The sequence below is a fragment of the Osmerus eperlanus genome, chromosome 3 (assembly GCF_963692335.1).
Source record: "Osmerus eperlanus chromosome 3, fOsmEpe2.1, whole genome shotgun sequence".
NCBI classification, from domain to species: Eukaryota; Metazoa; Chordata; class Actinopteri; order Osmeriformes; family Osmeridae; genus Osmerus; species Osmerus eperlanus.
In genome coordinates, this window is record NC_085020.1 from 637706 (window position 1) to 657146 (window position 19441).

Genomic DNA, 19441 nt, shown 5'->3' on the forward strand with positions numbered 1-19441 from the left:
GGTAATTTATGGATATTGTTTTTAATAAATGGAGAATATATTTACAATAAACTGTAATAAGAAAAAGGCACTTCATTGTCGCTTTAAGATTTTGGGCATCCTTGAAACCGTCAAGTTCCATGTTTGCATCGTGAAATTGAAGTTGTTCAACTCAACTCCATGTTGAACCAAAGTATTCAACTGAAACTGCATTTTTTTTCTTAATCCTTTTATTTTTATCTTCTGATGGTGTCAACAGGTTCAATTTGGAATACGCTACTTAATGCAACATTTTAGACGCACAGTATGCGCCCATGCAACGACGGGGAGTGGCGAAATATAAATAATATTTGTCACATTTAAAGTTTTCAAACTACTAGGCTACATATATTGAATGGTATACGCTACTTCCGTTTTGTTGATTAACGATTCAAATGGATCATTCGTCCTCAATCATCACGCAAGTTTCAAGAGATGAGGAAGATAGTTCAACTCGGCGAGAGGAAGGTGAGTTTGGAAAAGTTTTAAAGTGGTCTGCTGCGCATGACAACGTTTATGGACACAGCAGGGCAGCGGCTATTCTCATGTCCGTGTCAAAATTAAAGACCAAATGTTAAGTTATGAAGTATACGCTAGGAGTCTTTTCTCCATTAAATATTCACACATATTCGCTCGGCTACCTATGCTATTAGCAAGAGTAGCTAAAGTTGTAGCTAGCGAAGTCGTGAATTAGGCCTAGGTAAGCCTGGTGGCTACTGCGAGACCAACCTGACAATGAAAATACAAATGAAAAGTCTTTCTAACCGTTATTGTATAGAATATTGTCATATTTGCAGCTTTTATATTGCCTTTCAGTTGATTTACTGTAAGTAATAAATCTTAATAGCGTTAACGGGTAGCCTACACAAGGGGGCGGGGTCCAATTTAGAGCCTCGCTTGACAGTTCTCTGCTGTGTTTGTAAGACTACTGAAGGTCCGAATAGCAACTCTGTCAATTCACCTCTATTCAAGAGGGCTCAGAGAAATAATAGGACCATAACACAACATACGTTCATGGCCTACACTTCAAAAACGTGATAGTATTTTGAACAGTATCACATAGCCTATTCAATAGTTTTCCCACACCTAAGACCTGACAGATCCATAAGTGATGTGCATCTCTGACACTAAACAGTAAATCCGTATACAAAGTTCTAAGGACAGTAAGAGTTCAGTGCTATGCATCATTGACTGCATAATAATTTGAAATGTGTAAACATTTGCATCAAAGACCCCCAATTGTCAAGATGCACATCTCAAGTACACCACTCAAAATACAAAATCGAAGATGATCCACACACAAGCATACACACCCACATTTCTGCAATTTCCCTTTGGGGACTGCACTGCAATTTCCCTTTGGGGACAGTACATACACACATGCACACATACATTTTGCTCTACCCCTGCCTGCACTGCAGATTCTGACCTGAAGGTGGCAGTGTGGTCCAAGCTTGTGTTAGCCCACTCTTCCCAACTCTTGGATCACTTCCTCTTGGCCAAGGGTCACAGGCGCCAAACCTGTTCCAGGAAAGAAGAGGCCAGGAAGAGGGGCTTGGCTGCGTCCTGCACTGCTCTACACAGCCTGAGCTTTAAGAGGCCCTGAAACTGTGTCGTTTATCAAATGTAGTCCGTACATTTCTATAATGTACTACTATCTATTAATGTACATGTCTACAAGGAACTATGTGTGATGTTGATGGAGATTAATTATTGCTCCTTCATGTGAATTTAAAACTTGCCACCTGCCTATGCATGTCTGCACATTTTACTAGTATGTATGTGTATTTGAAGACAAATTGCAATCAAGTAAAATCCCCAGGGCAAACTGTGGCCCAAGCCTATCTCCTTCACCCCCGCCCTTAAACCTGCTAGCCCACTTGCTGCTGCTAGTGTGAAACAAGTTGTCAGATTGTTGCGGCGGATCGTGTGTCGAAGTGGAAAGTCAGTCGTGGAGAGGCGGTCTGGATGGGAATAGAAGCACAGATGCTCGTCAAACAAACCCAGATACGACACTTTTACCCTGAGGGCGAAAACATGCTGATCTGGCACAAGGCTGGCCGTGCCCCTTGGAAAAGCTGTAAGCTCATTATCAGTGTCTTGGCCTCCGGGAGACGGGGTGTGAGGCATGGACCCAAGGGTCACACTGCATGTGTCAGGAGCGCGTTACTGTCGCTCCCCAGAGGCCAGCTCCCCAGAGGCCAGCTCCCCAGAGGCCAGCTCCCCCAGAGGCCAGCTCCCCAGAGGCCAGCTCCCCAGAGGCCAGCTCCCCAGAGGCCAGCTCCCCAGAGGCCAGCTCCCCAGAGGCCAGCTCCCCAGAGGCCAGCTCCCCAGAGGCCAGCTCCCCAGAGGCCAGCTCCCCAGAGGCCAGCTCTGGTGGCCAGAAAACCTCAGAACACTATAAGGCCATAGGAGGAAGACAGCTGTTCGTGTACCTGGAGCCGTCAGACCCTAGTAAACTGTCCGGACGAGAGGAGGTGTGTGAAGGGATGCCGGCTGAACGCTGCACTGTCTCAGCGCTGAGAGAAGTCATGGATTCAACCAAGCCTTTCGATCAAATTGACGAACCCTGCAAAATGTTAGACACAACAAAAGCCGTGGTGAACTACTCTGAACACCAATCAACCAACATGACATTCTCTGTTTACACTGCAATACCCCGTCCAGCCGCACAAAATATTTAATTGAAAATACGATGGTGGAATATTGTTGAAGTATTGAAGTCACACTGTGTTGACATACTGTTAAAGTGTTTGCAAAGTCTGCATTTCAGATCTCTTGTGGCAGGTTCAGTACAGATGTAATGGATACTGGTTCAACACATACTTCACATTACGACACAGGACACAAGATGCTAAAAAAACGTACATTTTCGACACATAAGATTTCATACAAGGCAAACAAATTATATTACAGCTCAAAGCAGTCTGATGTGTTATCTGAATATGGTAAATTAAGGAAGAACTTATCGTCTGTTAGCAGTTTAGGTCACATCCACTCACAGTCCCAACCAGCCACTAACAGTACGGGACACACCCACCCACCCTTCAATCAGGAAGTAGATGTAAATACTGTATGTAAATATGACGTCACCGTGCTAAGATGACGCCTATAAGGTTTGATTTATATTAGGCCATAACGTTCAAGTGAAACAGATAAACACAGTGTAAATATTTCATTCTGCAGTTATTACTGACACAAAAAGGTTTTGTTTGTGACTCCGTTTATGGCCTGGTGTGAGTGTGCGAGGCTATATTTACCCAGAATCCCATCATTAACCGCTGTCAGCAACTGCTCTCGCACGCTATTTAAAGCCCTTGATGTGTAATATCAGAAGAGCTAACGTAAAGCTCAGCGGGATGTTTCTTCACTACTCGTCTCACCTGCCCTGTTCCTTCACACGTGTTTGCACACAAACCTTTCAACTTGTACCAAGATGAGTGTGCCTGAACAGTGCGCCATGGGAGGGCTATAGCTATATCACCATGTGACTCAGTTCACTCTCAACCCAACTGAACTGCATGCAGGGATCAAACTCACTACATGAACCAAGTTGTTATCGTGCAGTGGTGCATTTGCTCCACAGCCAGTATCTATTTAATTTTTCAGAAAACAAATACCATTCATAGTCAGTAGAAGATGGTTTTCTTAAAAGCAGTAAACATGTTTTGAATTCATCACTTTCCTATCTTCAAGGTATTTTTGCAGACTTGTCCCCATAAGCACCATAGCAACAAGTCTTGTCACTTTAGAGTGGCACGCTAATGTCTTATGATGACAGCCCCATATCCATCAAAGTTAGGCTAATTTGTCATTGATTTGATCCTGTAAAGACTATCTCTCATCACTCTCTGTCAGAGGGATGTTTCCACGCTGTTTCCAGTGTGTCTGCCAAGGAGCAGTGGGAACATGGATTGTTAATCTTGTAGTTCTCCAAGACTGCATGACTAAATGCTGAGAATCTGTCAGGAAAAGTTATTTGGCTTTTAGTTTATTCATTGTCATCATTGTTTGTGTTCTTGACTATGAAAATAATAAACTAATCTGAAGATTTTGTATTTTATAGTTGTGCATCTGTGGCACCAGAGGAATGTGTAGGGTTAAACAGTTGTCATGACAGTTGGCAAACAGTTTTCATAGCCTTTTCATATTTTTTTTTATTAAAGGTGCTGTAAAGCAAATTCTATGATTTGCTTCTCAGTACATTATATACGTGTGAAATGAGTCTCTGAAAGCATGTGCAAAGTGCGAAAACTTTGTCTCACAGAAATGTGGAGTTAGACGGTTGAACAGTTTCTCACCCGTTTTCAGCTCAGGTTTTGTATAGGCGGGGCAAAACCCAACCTATCTACGTCAGATCACAGACAGTTTATATAACTTGCATTCTGTTAGTCAGCTGGTACGATGCAAAGACAATAATTAACACATAAAACACTCAGACTGCAGGTAGGTCTGTTCTGATATCTGCAATTGATTTAGCTAGTTGTTGATGTTGTTGCTAAATTCAATAAATTCGAGGAGGCGGAGCTTCAGCTTCTTCAGGCGACACAACCCCACTAGTATTAAGCAGAGAAGACTGCTTATTTTCTCACGCTTTCAAAGCCTAATTTAACATACGGTGTTGTCGGTGGTTTTTTTCATTCTAATTTGGAAGGGTAGCAACACATTCTTCTGTGGTGTGATTAACTTAAAACTCATTTTCAGTTCTGCTTTACAGACACCTTAACTATGTAATCAAAAACAACATAATTTAGTTTTGGAGCATTTAGCCCTGTGACTAGACAAGAGACGCCCTCTGAACATGGGACACATCCGGGGCTTTGGGTTCACCCTGCTCCCTTCTATGAAGACACGACTATTTCAGGCACTGAAATATGCAGCAGACTGTCTTATGTAACCTGTTAACCCCTTCAAGCACCTGTAAATAACCTCTGTGAGGTAACTTGAGGACTAAAGAATAGTGGTGTGCAGGTATGAATAGAATATAAACATCTCTCTCTCCTGCTCTCTACCAGGTGCTCATGCAGTATCCTCAACTAAGAAGCCTCGTAAACGGGGGATTTTCCACAGTCTCTTCTGCTGTCTTTGTCACAAAGACACAGAGCAGCTACCCGTCAACAACAATGCCCCGCTGCTGGTGGAGGAAAACGGGACCCTGTCAAAAGTAAGCTGTGTCCTGCCCCTCCTCTCCCCCTGCCCCTCTTAGAGATATCACTCATCTGTCGTCCCTCTGGTCACTTCACAGCAGAGGCTCAACACGACAGAGGGTCACATGAGCCGCAACACATGTTTCTTTGCGCAATTCCTTTCATGTTTACGAGGGTATCTGTCGCAGGCTGTAAACCTATGCAGTACAGAATACCCATTATATGCATGAACACTAAAAAATATCAAAAAATCAGGACTTACTGACACGAATAAGTCGTAAACAGGAGAAAGACATTGTCTCTACAGGCAGAGACGGAGACGGATTTGCTAATTTGCCAACATGTAGAAATTGTATCAGTACACTTGATATTATCTGGACATATGACAGTTGGTCGTGACAGTATTGAATACATTATAAGAAAACAACATGGCCGTTAGCAACGGCAACCAGGGATCAGGTGGTCAGGATCGTCTCAGGTGTCAGGTTCAGATTTATGCCTTACTTCAGCTTTTTATAGTGATTTGATATTCCAGGAGTTATTTGTCACGTCTCTCGAAGCCCCAAAAATAAATTGCCAGGTCTTCTGGAGAGGGGGCAGAGCGAGCGCTTGTGTCAGTGTTGGTTGTGACCTCCTGTCATGTCAACGTGCACGCTGCTGCTGCGCTCGCAGGCGGGCTGTGGTCTCTCTGACTCCCCCCGCCAACCGACCGAGCACCCTCTCTCCCCCGACCTCACCGACGTCTGCAGGTTCTCTGGGGAAAACAGGTCCCTCACAGAATGCCTGGAGCAGTTCAAAACCTCAGAACACTATAAGGCCATAGGAGGAAGACAGCTGTTCCTGTACCTGGAGCCGTCAGACCCTAGTAAACTGTCCGGACGAGAGGAGGTGTGTGAAGGGATGCCGGCTGAACGCTGCACTGTCTCAGCGCTGAGAGAAGTCATGGATTCAACCAAGCCTTTCGATCAAATTGACGAACCCTGCAAAATGTTAGACACAACAAAAGCCGTGGTGAACTACTCTGAACACCAAATGGTCTACGAGGAAATCGATCCCGCTGTTGAGCAATGCAACGTGAACGGAGAACTTGAAGAAGAGATCGAACACTCTGTACCCTTTAACGGAGACTCTGAAGGTCTGGAGCAGTATGGGATCCAACCCCGGGAGGATTGTTTATTGCCTCACCAGCACCCTGAGGCCTGTGAGACAGAGATGGTAAACAAATCATGTCATGAATGCATTCAGAACTTAGAGGGTTTCGATCTCGGTGAGTCCTCTGAGCACAGTGCTAATCAGAGTCGAGCTTCTGAATGCTGCCGACTCTGTGAACACTGCACAGAACACCTCCAGTCATCCCAACTATGCAAGTCCTCTGATCAACAGAACGAGTCTGTTGAGCCAGACAAACGGAGCCAGACAACTACTGAGTATTTTGAACAAGATTTCGAACCCGACTCTGATCAGAGTAAGTCCTTCGATTCTAACAGACTGAGCCAGACAGAAACAGAGTTTTTGGAGCAAGATTTTGAACCTGACTTGGCTGAATCAGTTAATTTATTTGAATGTTATGCTAGAAATAGTGAGTATTCTGAAACGACTTATCAAATTGATGAGACATCTGAGTGTACATTAGTGCTCGATGAATATTTGAGTAATTTTGATTCCATCGATGAGCAAATTGATATCTGTGAGCTTAGTGAGGCTTCAGCTGAACAATCTTTTACAGTATCAGATGATCTTAATACCCGCATGTCCTCTCAAGGCACTGAGGAAAACGTTAATCCCTGTGAAAGTGACTGTCAGTCAGAAGCAAGCGAGTACACCAACAATATCGACCCTGCAGAGGACATCAGTTATGATGTCATAGACTACGCCACACCCTCACTTCACTGTGAGCTGTCCTGTCAGACCAGTCAAGATGAACAACAGGAAACTAGCGAAGACTGTGGATGCTTTGAGCAACGTGAGCCTTATGAAAATCTTGAGGGTGAACACACGTTCTATGACCACAACGCTGCATGTTGCATCGAGGAAGATGAGTCCTCCTCGCAGTGTTCTTCCACTGAAACCAAATCTTTTGCAACTTGTAACGACGGCAGCATCCCCTCCGCAGCCTGCTCTGACTCGGGGGAGTCCGACAAAGGAGCCCAGGATGAGGACAGCTACGAGCAGAACGAATGGGAGTCTTTTGAAGAAGATGACCTGCAGGAATCGGACGAGAGCACTGATGATAAAGATGAAGACTGCTCCAGTGCTGTCGTTACTGAGGATTTCTTTGACCTGTTTGACAGAGTGGACTTTCACGGACACTCTTTTGTTCAAAGAAGACCTTACATATCCTGCTTCGAGGGTGGGGATGTTCATGATTTTTACGTTGCACAGCTCAAGCTGGAGAAAACGACAACCTGTGCCAACGACTCTAAAGAGTCAGAGGATGACGACACTCACGCTACCCCTGTTCAGGATCTGAAACCCTCTGATGAAGAACAACATGGTGAAGATGAGGCACTAAACATCCTCCATCCCTATGTTGGGAGACCAGATACTGGATCCTTTGCAGACGAGGGGTCTGTTAAATGTGACACCCAGGAGAACACAGATAAAGCTATTGGAGCCTTTGTCACCAGGAATGAGCTTCAGGAGAGCGAGGGTTTGGAAAAATACTTGTCTGAAGCCTCCGAAAAAGATCATGTGTCTTGTCCCGCTATGGGTGAATGTCTGGTGGATGTGGAGGCTTGTGAGGACGAGGGTGCAGACGCTCTGTGTGTTGATGATGAGCTGAGCTGCGCTGATGACTCCTACCAACCCTCAGAGGAGCAAGGCTCTGGAAGTGATGCCGACAATGGCCAGACAGACGACCCAGTTCTTACAAAAGACATGGATGCACAACCTGTCGAATGTTACATCCAGGAAATAATCCTGGATTTAATCCGGCAAATAACACAAGACGGCGTGCATGAAGAAGAGTCCTGTGATGACGAAGATGGTTTTAGTATTTGTACTGAAAGGGAACCCTACTGGTCATGCACAGAAAATGGAGAGATCTATGAACCAGGTATTGAAGAATACTACATGTATGAAATAAATACCTGGAAACCTTGTATTAAACATGAGGCTTGTGAGCCCTGTGGGAGAAAAAGGAACCCTCCCACCCAACACCAGGAGGCTGCAGGACGAGAGGAGGAGAGGGACTCTCGAGACACCATATTACACGAGGAGGAGAACGAACTAAGCCATTTCAAAATCATTGAAGTTGTTGACTTGAACGGAGAGTTTAATGACCACACCGAATCTTTCACACCTTCTATTAAGGAAGTGAAGATCAATAATGAAAACCAGCAAAAGACTCAGTACCCAGAGACAAATGACTGGTCGGAGACTGATGTTTCTGAGAAAACAGCCCTTGGTGAAGCTGAGCACAGGGCAGTCTCAGTGGGAAGCAGACCCTCTGAACAAAGTGAACAGGAAGGGGGAGAAGAGACACATGAATTCTTTAAGATGGTGGATGAAAACAAGGCCTGTGAGCAGAATGAGGACCCAGAGGAGGAGGAGTCTGAGGAGGAGTCTGCAGAGGGCTGTGACTGCGAGTACTGCACACCTCCACCACAGAAGGTAGGAGAAGGCCTTGCTGCACTCAACGCTGCTGGACTAGTTGTGAACTTCACCAAATTTGGTGCGAGTTACACTTTCAAATTTCAGAAGTGTGGTATGTTTTGCATGATCTGACAATGAACTGAAAAGAGTGTGGAGGCAGTTGATTTGTACACCAGTTGGCCTACTTTTGATAGGAGCGTCCAGTATTGGCTTTAGCTGTTTGTTGGCTATAGATCAAATCTGTGGCCTAAGACCTAAATTGAGTAGAAGATGTGGCTGAACATAAGGCTCTTAATGCTTGGCAGATAGGGGGGTATTTCGACCTGTCAACCTTTAAAAGATCTACTATCCACCTGACCTGATAATTTACTCATCGGGGACAAACACATTTGGATTGTGCCGGGTTATTGGCTGGTTATTTGGGTATCACATTTATACTTGGTGGTAGTTGGAACATTGGCTCCTTGTTGAAGGAGGAGAGCTGATTGTCAGCCCTCATAAGGGCCTGGCGCTCCACTGATATCTACTAGTTCTGTAAACAGTGTAGCAGCTGTTTGAGTAGCTTCCCTGTGCCCCCTTATGGATGCGATTCTTCAAAACACCATATCTCCTCCTCACAAACGGCCTCACAGACGGCCTCAAACACATTGGCAATATGTGTCCTCTCACTACAAAATCAAATGGGAATTCAGCAGGTAATGAAACCACAAGCTTTTCATGGGGTTTCTGGCACGTTTTCATTACTTGGTGTTTCTTAAAATATCAACACTACAATGTAAGTCAAATGCATGTCATAATGTTCTGTTTGCATGTGTCTCCTTACTGACCCGGCTTCTCCACATTCTCTTCCAGCTCCCAGCTAAGCCATTGCTCCCTCAGGTCAAGTCTAAAGATGCGGGGAAGATTTGTGTGGTCATTGATTTGGATGAAACTCTGGTACACAGTTCATTCAAGGTACACTGGTCAGTGTGACCCACTTCACATTTAATACATGCTTACCAATATACTGTACACACATATGTGTGAAGTAATTGTGTGACCAATACAACATATTCATAATTAAAAGAAGTTTTAGTGTTTTAGTAATTCATTTTAATATATAAAAAAAATTCAATGCTCTATGCTTATAACATTTTAGCACTTTTATGATGCGTTTTGTTACAAAAAACACCCAAGTTTGGACTCAACCATGTTTGTGTCTCAAACTATTCTGAATACATATTAAACAGTTCAATATTTTAGGCTAGAAAAACTGTTGAGCCATGTGGATGTCCTTTGCGGTCTTGTGCATTTAGAATTCTAAATCATTCCCTCATGTTCACTTGCTGACGTGATCCTATCAGGTCGCAGTCTGTCCCTAAGGATGTCACTAGATACAGACAGGTGGAAACAAGGTCACAAAAGTCACATGTGCATCGGTCGCTAGAAAAGTTGTTTTGGGTCAAATCAACAAATAACAAAATGTTGAAAATGTTATTCACAGCCTGCATTATGGCCTCCATACTTAGTAGAGTGCGAACATTTAACAAGATAGGATTAGAATGATTTATTTCACGAGGCACTTTAGTTTTTGGCTTCAGGCCGGTGTCTCTGTCCTCAGTCCCGTCCTGACCTGGCGGGGAAGCAGGAGGGGGAAGGCGAATAAGGACATTCATTTTAGACACAAAAGTATTTTTTACTTCATTCTAGTCAAGGAACAAATGCCTTAAGAGGCAGATGTATAGTGTATATGTGATGTATTTAATGTAAACACAATAAATCACATACAGTGATTTATTAATGAGTGTTTTAGTGATTAGTTTTTTTGTTGCCCGCTGGTCTGGGATGTTGGCAAATAGTTCGTAGCTGTTCCATTTTACTTTACTTTTTGCGAGGTTTCATGTGGGTTCCTGTGAGCCTGTCTGTTAACCTGTCTGTGAGCCTGTCTGTGAGCCTGTCTGTGAGCCTGTCTGTGAACCTGTCTGTGAGCCTGTCTGTGAGCCTGTCTGTGAGCCTGTCTGTGAGCCTGTCTGTGAGCCTGTCTGTGAACCTGTCTGTGAACCTGTCTGTGAGCCTGTCTGTGAGCCTGTCTGTTAACCTGTCTGTTAACCTGTCTGTGAGCCTGTCTGTGAGCCTGTCTGTGAGCCTGTCTGTGAGCCTGTCTGTGAGCCTGTCTGTGAGCCTGCTTCATTACTACATGTCTGAATGTAGGTCATCATGGTGCCCTGCCTAATAGGGCAACAACTCGTGATGAAGCTAACATTTGAGAGACTTGTTTCAGCCAGAAGAGACACCTAAATAAATCACTGTTTTATGAGTACAGTAGGCTCCTATTTCAATATTGGACGACTTAAAAGGAGTCATATTATTTTCACCTGGCTGTTTTTTAAATAAGTTAGGGTGATTTTTTAAAATCTCAACTTGACTCAACTATAAATATTTAATAATCTAATTGTTTGTATTACATGGAAACGTGTGAATTCATTTATTTAGTTAATTAAGAATGGGTTCCTTCTCTCTCTCCCAACAGCCAGTGAACAACGCTGATTTTATCATTCCAGTGGAAATCGATGGAACAGTTCACCAGGTGAGGTTCAGTCAAGACACTCACGTGATTGATTTCACCATTTATTCTTACACATGACAAATGGTTTTACATTGGCGGAATGGATGTACATGGGGAAGCGCTCCCCGCCTTCACTGCATAGCAAGACATGAGGCAGGGAGCAACGAGTTAAACCCCCCACGGGGAGCACAGACAGACAACACGGGGGTGAAGGGGACGGTGGTGGGCGGCAGCAACGCAGACGGCAGGTTCGACAATGCGTGTGCGTGCATGGAGCGGCTTTATAGCGCCGCCTATCGAGCTACGCCTATGGCCTGAGGGCACGGCGATGGGTGGTATGACGCGCACTGCCCGAGTGCCTTGCCTGAACCTGCTTCGCTAATACAAATGACTACTTCTCTCATTCTCACTCAGCACCTCAGTGACAGACAGCATAGTCGAAGCAAGCCGCAGATTCAGTGAAAACCACTCAATACAATCACATTATAAATGATCTCAGCAATGCATCTGCATCTCACTTCGGAAACGGATGCTCAATATTTGACCATATTAGCCTCCGATGATTTTTATTTTCTTTATGCTGACCCATTCCGGCGTTAACCTGCTAGCTAGCTACCTGACAGAGCAGTGGTCTTCTCTGGTGACGGGTCCGAGCAGCAGGTGGCTATTTCAGAGGCCTGATGAAATGAGGAAACCCTGGCCGCCTTCTCAGAAATCACTGGCCATCAATCTTCAGTCGGTAGCACATATTATGTCCAGTCCAGTGGAGATAGGAATGGCAGAATGTTGCTATGTGAGTTTTTAAAGGGTAATTACAACCTGCCGGATCCCAACCTTTACCCCCGCACCGCCCCCTTACCTCCCCACCACCCCCACCTCCCCACCCCAACTTCCCCACCATCCCCACCTTCCCACCACCCCCACCCTCCACGAAGACAGAAGATGCTTGTTGTTGTTGTTTTTAGGGCTTGTGTCTGTTTCAAGTAATCCAGGATAGGCTTGTTAATGGGGGAAAGCCTATACGGGACGACTTGGCTCAGAGACAAGGCCACCGGCATCGTAGTGAACGCAAAACAAATGGCAGCTTAGGTCATCTGTGACCACACACAGAAATCTCACGTCAGACTTAGACCCCTAATACGAGCCTGGACCTACCAATGTTTACATATACTAGTTGGTGTTACAATTCACAAATTTACCAGTAAACAAATCCAGTAAACAAATGGTGAATGGCAATCTTGTCCTGGTGTGTGAATTCCGAATGGAATGGATATATATATGAACAGAAGAAGGCATTCCATTTGTTTATTTATATATATATATATATATATATATAACCGAGAACAGGGAAAGTGTTGTGAATATAAAGATTTAGCTGAAGTAAAAACCACTAACTTTCTAGTGATGTTGGCTTGGACTGGACATGTTGTGGATCAGAATGCGTCTTCAACATTTGCTGCCTGTCCTTTTCCAGGTGTACGTGTTGAAGCGACCCCATGTGGACGAGTTTCTGAAGAGGATGGGAGAGCTGTTTGAGTGTGTGCTTTTCACTGCAAGCTTATCGAAGGTGAGAAGACCAGTGTGAGGATTTGCTGTTGATGTCACTGTTGACTGAGGACGGACAGCAGGCAGGCTGGAACAGTTGCTTCACCACCGTCAAGAAAAATGTAACACCTTTTTTTCCAAATGTTATGTTTAGAATTCCTGGAGGGGTAACCCAATTATTGCTCTTGGTAGTTTATACACTTGTGCCAGACCTAAATGTAATACGTTCACACAAACGCTCAGTGACACACGCAGCAACACAGCTTCACCGTCCAGTTCCATCCAAATGTAACAGGAAAGTCCACAGACACACAGAAACTACAGCCGTACACAACAAATGTTTTACTATCCTATATGTGACCATGTATTGTATTTGGTGTTGTCAGTATGCAGATCCCGTGTCTGACCTTCTGGATAAATGGGGCGCGTTCCGCAGTCGCCTCTTCCGGGAGTCCTGCGTGTTCCACCGGGGAAACTACGTGAAGGACCTGAGCCGTCTGGGCCGAGACCTCAACAAGGTCATCATCCTGGACAACTCTCCTGCCTCCTACATCTTCCACCCCGACAACGCTGTGCGTTATCTCCTCTTTAATAATACAATTAGGATTTTTTTTTTTTTTTTGGTAACTTAATGAAATTAGTTGTTTCATCTGGGTATAAGATAGTCTGATTAAATGTGAGTTCATTGTACGGTTATGTTCATAAACAGACTGTCTACATTTTCTTGTTAAGAAGTTGAAGACCTGAACAAAACATGTTTGTAACCGATTGAAACTGCTGTAAGAGTTTGACCTGATACCAGACATCCCAACAGTAAAAGATCACTTGTGATTGTCCGCTCCTTCTCCGCATGCGTCCACAGGTGCCCGTCGCTTCCTGGTTTGACGACATGGCCGACACCGAGCTGCTCGATCTCATCCCGTTCTTTGAGAGGTTGAGCAAAGTGGACAATATCTACGATGTTCTCAAGCAGCAGAGGACTACGAGCTAACGAGAGAGCAGATCTCCAGCGACTCTCCCCGTGGGGCCACGGAGGCTGGTGGGCGCTGGCTCAGCGCTGCGTCCCACCGTGAGGACCAGCTAGCGTCTGGGTCAACGCCACCTAACATATTCCACTCCTAGAATATATGGCAGAGAGGACTTTCATTATGGCACAAAGATGGATTTGTAAGTAACTGGACTGATATGTAAGTAACCATTGTTCACACTTGGTTTGTCTTGCCCCCCCCCCTTCACACAGCCCTTCTCAAGACTTTTTCTTTCTTAAAAAAAAAAAAAGAAAACTACCTTTTAATCTGGTGGATTGGATTTTCAATTCCTGCAAAGATGTTATGGAAAAATGTTTTTTATAAGTAAAACTTTTTTTCTTCACTGGCCTATTTGGTGTAGTAAGTCTAAAATAAACTGGCACAGACCTGGGCAGGTTAAATATATATTGTATTTGTGAGAGAGCGCACCAAACCCTAACCCTATCTTCATAAGTAATAAAGAGTTTAATATGTGCAAAATACTCAAGCCATTAATTTTGTGTCAAGTCTTATAGTGTAGAAGAGCCTTTAGGGTTGATTCTCTCTCCCCATCAGTCATTACCTTCATCAGAACTCTGACCACTGATAGTTTACACTTCATTTGACTAAAAGACAGGTATGTGCTCAAGTGATGACTGATCATTCAACACATAAACCTCTGTCTGGCTACTAGAAAAGAGGATGATCCTTGCTCAGTAGGCACGCAGTATCACTACCATGGCAGACTTCCACACTTCATTAGGATTTAGAAGGTATGGCTGAATATGCCATTGATTCTGGTATGAATAACCAAACGTGTGCTGAACATGAGTCTGTTCTAACAAGTGAATGTTAGAATGCCTGGGTTACAACTGAATAACTGGCCCAGAGCCGCAATGATTACTGTTGAACCCTGGTGAAGTCTGGGCCGGTGTGCCTACTAAATGACAATCAATTTATTATTGATTTATTCAAAACCTTTTTCAGTTATTAGATTTTCAATCTATTTCCAATCAACATTGTTTTTACCTCTTCACTATTTGTGCATTTCTGTGCACCATTAAGATGCACTGATATCAACATACATGGGGACAGGTGAACTTTTCCCTGAGGATATCCAAAGCATCACAGTGATCACATTACTATCATCCCTGTAACGTACCCCACTTACAGAAAGCCTTGACAGATCAATTGCTCACCTAGTGTATTACAATCTTACATGTTCTGTCATTAAAAGGCTCTGAAGATTGGAGGTCTTTATTTGAAAAGGCAGGACTGTTACTAGATTTTCAGTTTCCTCTGGACAATGGACCTTTAAACTCTAATCTGATTGAATAACCTACAAGTGCCAATATGGATGTGGTGAGATTATTTTTGTACGAATGATCACGATTGTAAAAGGTTGTTTTGATTTATTTTTAACATTGCTATATTTCACATGTCAAAATATGTCATTTTCATATTTTTAGGCAAACTTTATTGAAATAAATATCATATGCTAACTTGTTTTAATGCTAGTACAGAGCCGGGAAGTATGGTTGTTAATCTACCAAGATGTTCTAGAAAAGTACAATATGACATGATTTACACAAGCACAATTTATTTCCTCTCCTTAGCTGTTAAAATGTGATATTACTTTGCAACTTGTGTGTTGGTGAATGAACCTGAGTTATCATATTGATGGGTAAGGCCTACCACAGACCCTGTAGCTAGCCCAGGCCAACCACAGACCCTTTAGCTAGCCCAGGCCAACCACAGACCCTTTAGCTAGCCCAGGTAGTATTTGGCACAGTCTGGTGTGTGTGTGCGCGCGTGTGTGTGTATGTTGTATGTGACTGCGCCAGTGTGTATTTGCATTAATACAAAATGTTGAGTTAATTTGATCATATTCATCTTTTAATTTTAAGAATGAACATGTTGTAAACCCTTTTTACAATAATGTTTTTTTTTTTTTTTTTTTACTGTATTCAATTATGAGTATTAACATTGTCACCCGAGTTAAGAAGCAAAACAAATTTGAGTGAATAATTGCTGCTCATCAATTCTATAATGGAAAAAAACCTAGAAACTGTATTTGAACTTTGCAACAATAAAGCATGTTTTATTGAACAAGCTCATAATTCACTACAATGAATGATGCATACACTGATATTCAGTATAAGGTGGGGTGTTGGAATCACACAAAATGAAAAACAATGGAATATGGAACTGACTTCAATTCACATGAATACATTATGTATTCCTCATTAAATCTAGTATTACTTTAACTCCTAAACTACTATGCTTTAATTGAGCAAGACCATAAATATAAAGAACAATTCAGTCTTCTGCTTTCCTACTGTAAATGTACCCAATTTTGGCCCAGTATATTTATATTACAAGCCTCATTTTGCTAGACAGAACCCATTCTTCACAGTACCTTGAATGTCTGCCTTCAAAAATCTCAAAGTGTAAAAAACAATGTCTATACAATGGACAACAGATGGAAATTACACATGAAACTATGACATTGATATATTAAACTGACAACTGAACAATTAATAAATATGATTGTTGCCTAATAAATAAACTAACTTTGCAGTAAAATCTACTACTGTCAGAACTAACAGAAACTATGTATGCAACCTTAAGTGGGCCTCACCTGTGTGCACATTCATAAGAGCTTATCAATTCTAAATGAGACATTAGGATGTTTCAGCCCCCCTAATAATAAAATAAACCCTCCAATTATACTTTTTGTCCAATACCTTATGTATTGGACAAATATTTGCTTTTATATTCCATCAAATTGTGATTTTCTCCAGACCGCTAAACGGTTGATTAGCAGATATAACTAGGACCACTAAATAAGCTATGTGAGTATGATGATCTGCGCTGGACAACAAAGATACAAAACATTTAAAGTTACTGTTAAAGATCTAAACACTCTTTCACCCTTAATTCGAAGTCATTAAGAGAATATCAAATTTAATTTTTTACCTTCGGAGTTTGAATTCCCATTTCAAATATTAACACAATAAACAGTTAGCGATCCATCTCTTTCGGATGTTCAAAACATATCAAGATGATTCCGTCACTCATGGGTCACCTAAGAAAGTTGAAAAGAGAACAAAGTTTAGGAAATTGACTTCAATATAGACACCAAACTATTCTTTCTTGAAATGCAACCTCAGTGATATGAGGTCCAACAGAGATCGGAAGTAACAAAGTACAAAGACTTCGTTACTGTACTTGAGTAGATTTTTCTGACAACTTTTTACTTTCACTCCTTATATTTTGTTACACAAATATCTGTACTTTTGTACTTCTTACATTTTAAAGCTAAGCTCATTACTTTAGTTGTATTCTATATTTGGTGGCATGATATATATATTATAATTTATATGTTTTGATAAAAAGGTTAAAAAAAATACATCTTAAAAATAACGCTTTGGAAAAAAGGTTTTGAAAAAAAAAAAAAAAAAAAAAACGTTTTTGAAAGGTTGAAAAAATATTTGCTCAAAAAGTTTCAAAAGGTTGGAAAAATATTTTCAGACATTTTTTTAAAAACAAAAGTTTTGAAAGGTGGAAAAAATATTTGCAAAAAAAGGTTTTGGATTAAAAAGTTGCAAAAGGTTTAACAAATATTTGGTCAAAAAAGTTTCAAAAGGTTGAAAAAATATTGTCGAAAAAAAGGTATGTTATAGATGAACAGTGGGAGTTAGCAATGTCGATATGACTGAGAATAGAGACATTGCTGATCACCCATGGCCATATATGTATGAGGGAGATGTTTGAAATTGTCGTGGTCAAAAATGATTCCTGGCGAATGTGCAACATGTCTACAGTGTCTTTTTGTATTAATGTATTCATATTATGTGAGGTCCAACAGGTACTGGCTACTTTTTACTTAAGTAATTGTCAGAGCCCACACTTCTTTACTTTAATCTGAGTGAAAAAGTGTAGTCGGAACTTCAATGTTTACCAGTCTTTTAAAACATGAATCTGTACTTCTACTTGAGTGAAGGATGTGTGTACTTTTGCCATCCCTGGTGTCCAATGTCTAGACCCAGGGGCCAGATACACATGATGTAGCTGAGATCATTTCATGTTAATACAAGGTGTGAGTGAGGTCTGGCACTAGATGTGTTTGACCTCAATTCAAAATCTAGTAAACCACCACCACAAGAAATCAATACTGTCTTTCATTTACGAGACACATAATAAAACTAAAAGTAGTTTACAATCTTCTGTCTCAAAATAGCCCTCAAAGTAGCCTTAGACATGCTTTCTTCATCTCTTGACCTAGATATCTATGCCCATGGATAGAGTTGAACATAAACACCAAACTTAGATTATAGCAGCAAGCACTACTCAGAAGTAAAAAAGATTTCTCGCCATGTGATGTTTGAATGGCAGATCACACAGGTTCACACAGACTAATAGACTAGTATCATTAAAACAGGAATTAAAACATTTCCCCCCAGAAAATATTGAACTGACTTGTGACATGAAGCTGGGCTTTGCTCTTCGCTTTCCCTGATGTGAACTCGACCAGGCCACTCATTTCCACAGAGGTTTGGCACAGGGTGAGTCTGTGGACGGTCCCCATCCTCTCCAGACACACCCTGGGGCCTTGCTGCAGGGCCTCCCCCTTCAATGTCCACAGGGGGGCCTTGAGGACAGGCATGGAGACCTCACACTCAAAGCAGGCCTCTTCTGGAGCCACCACCTGTGTGTCTTCCAGCTCCTTCACCATCAGGAGAGACTGGGCTACCAGACAGGGGAGGGGGGGGCGTTACAGGAGAGACTGGGCTTCAGCTACCAGACAGGGGAGGGGGGGGGGGGTGCGTTACAGGAGAGACTGGGCTGCAGCTACCAGACAGGGGAGGGGGGGGGTGCGTTACAGGAGAGACTGGGCTGCAGCTACCAGACAGGGGGGGGGGGGGGTGCGTTACAGGAGAGACTGGGCTACCAGACAGGGGAGGGGGGGGGGCGTTACAGGAGAGACTGGGCTGCAGCTACCAGACGGGGGGGGGGGGGGGTGCGTTACAGGAGAGACTGGGCTGCAGCTACCAGACAGGGGGGGGGGGGCGTTACAGGAGAGACTGGGCTGCAGCTACCAGACAGGGGGGGGGCGTTACAGGAGAGACTGGGCTGCAGCTACCAGACAGGGGGGGGGGGGGTGCGTTACAGGAGAGACTGGGCTACCAGACAGGGGAGGGGGGGGGGGCGTTACAGGAGAGACTGGGCTGCAGCTACCAGACAGGGGAGGGGGGGGGCGTTAGAGGAGAGACTGGGCTGCAGCTACCAGACAGGGGGGGGGGGGGGGGGCGTTACAGGGGATGTACCTGGTAATAAACTCAAATACATCTCTGAATTTAAATGAACACCTTCAACCATGATATAGATCATAGAGTCAGTGCTGTGCTAGCCTGCCATGGGAGAATGAATGGTGTTCATCATTTATGTCTGATTGTTAGTGCTGTGTTGTTAAGGAAGGTACGTGATTACATCTCTATTCATGTTTACTGTGAATTCAAGAGTTTCTGTTGAAGCATCGAATGTTTATGTTGGAGTCTTCCTTATCAGGATGCGTTGGAGTG

General features: G+C 43.1%; 2 protein-coding genes across 15 annotated transcripts in view; one reads left to right on the forward strand and one right to left on the reverse strand.

Moving 5' to 3' along the window:
- The first annotated feature begins 118 nt into the window (after positions 1 to 118).
- On the forward strand, positions 119 to 15469 carry ctdsp1 (CTD (carboxy-terminal domain, RNA polymerase II, polypeptide A) small phosphatase 1). 3 transcript variants are annotated; one of them, XM_062456318.1, is made up of 7 exons: positions 119 to 486; positions 5034 to 5182; positions 9612 to 9713; positions 11269 to 11325; positions 12779 to 12871; positions 13236 to 13421; positions 13712 to 15469. In XM_062456318.1, the coding sequence occupies exons 1-7, from the start codon at positions 414 to 416 to the stop codon at positions 13838 to 13840; spliced, it is 789 nt and encodes a 262-aa protein (XP_062312302.1). In that variant the 5' UTR covers positions 119 to 413; the 3' UTR covers positions 13841 to 15469. The 3 variants fall into 3 exon arrangements, with proteins under 3 accessions (XP_062312302.1, XP_062312300.1, XP_062312301.1); XM_062456317.1 differs by lacking the exons at positions 119 to 486; positions 5034 to 5182 and adding exons at positions 5757 to 7963; positions 8648 to 8777; XM_062456316.1 differs by lacking the exons at positions 119 to 486; positions 5034 to 5182 and adding an exon at positions 5754 to 8777.
- Positions 15470 to 15730: 261 nt separating this feature from the next.
- obsl1b (obscurin like cytoskeletal adaptor 1b) overlaps positions 15731 to 19441 on the reverse strand; it is a 31853-nt gene continuing 28142 nt past the window's right edge. For 11 of the 12 annotated variants that reach the window (XM_062456309.1, XM_062456312.1, XM_062456308.1 and 8 more), the window contains 2 exons: positions 18339 to 18608; positions 15731 to 16944 (listed from right to left, as the gene is read on the reverse strand). In XM_062456309.1, coding sequence (XP_062312293.1) covers positions 16934 to 16944; positions 18339 to 18608 — 281 coding nt within the window. In that variant the 3' untranslated portion in view covers positions 15731 to 16933. Of the gene's footprint in view, positions 16945 to 18338; positions 18609 to 19441 lie in introns of those variants that run through there. The other variant, XM_062456306.1, reaches the window with a different exon arrangement.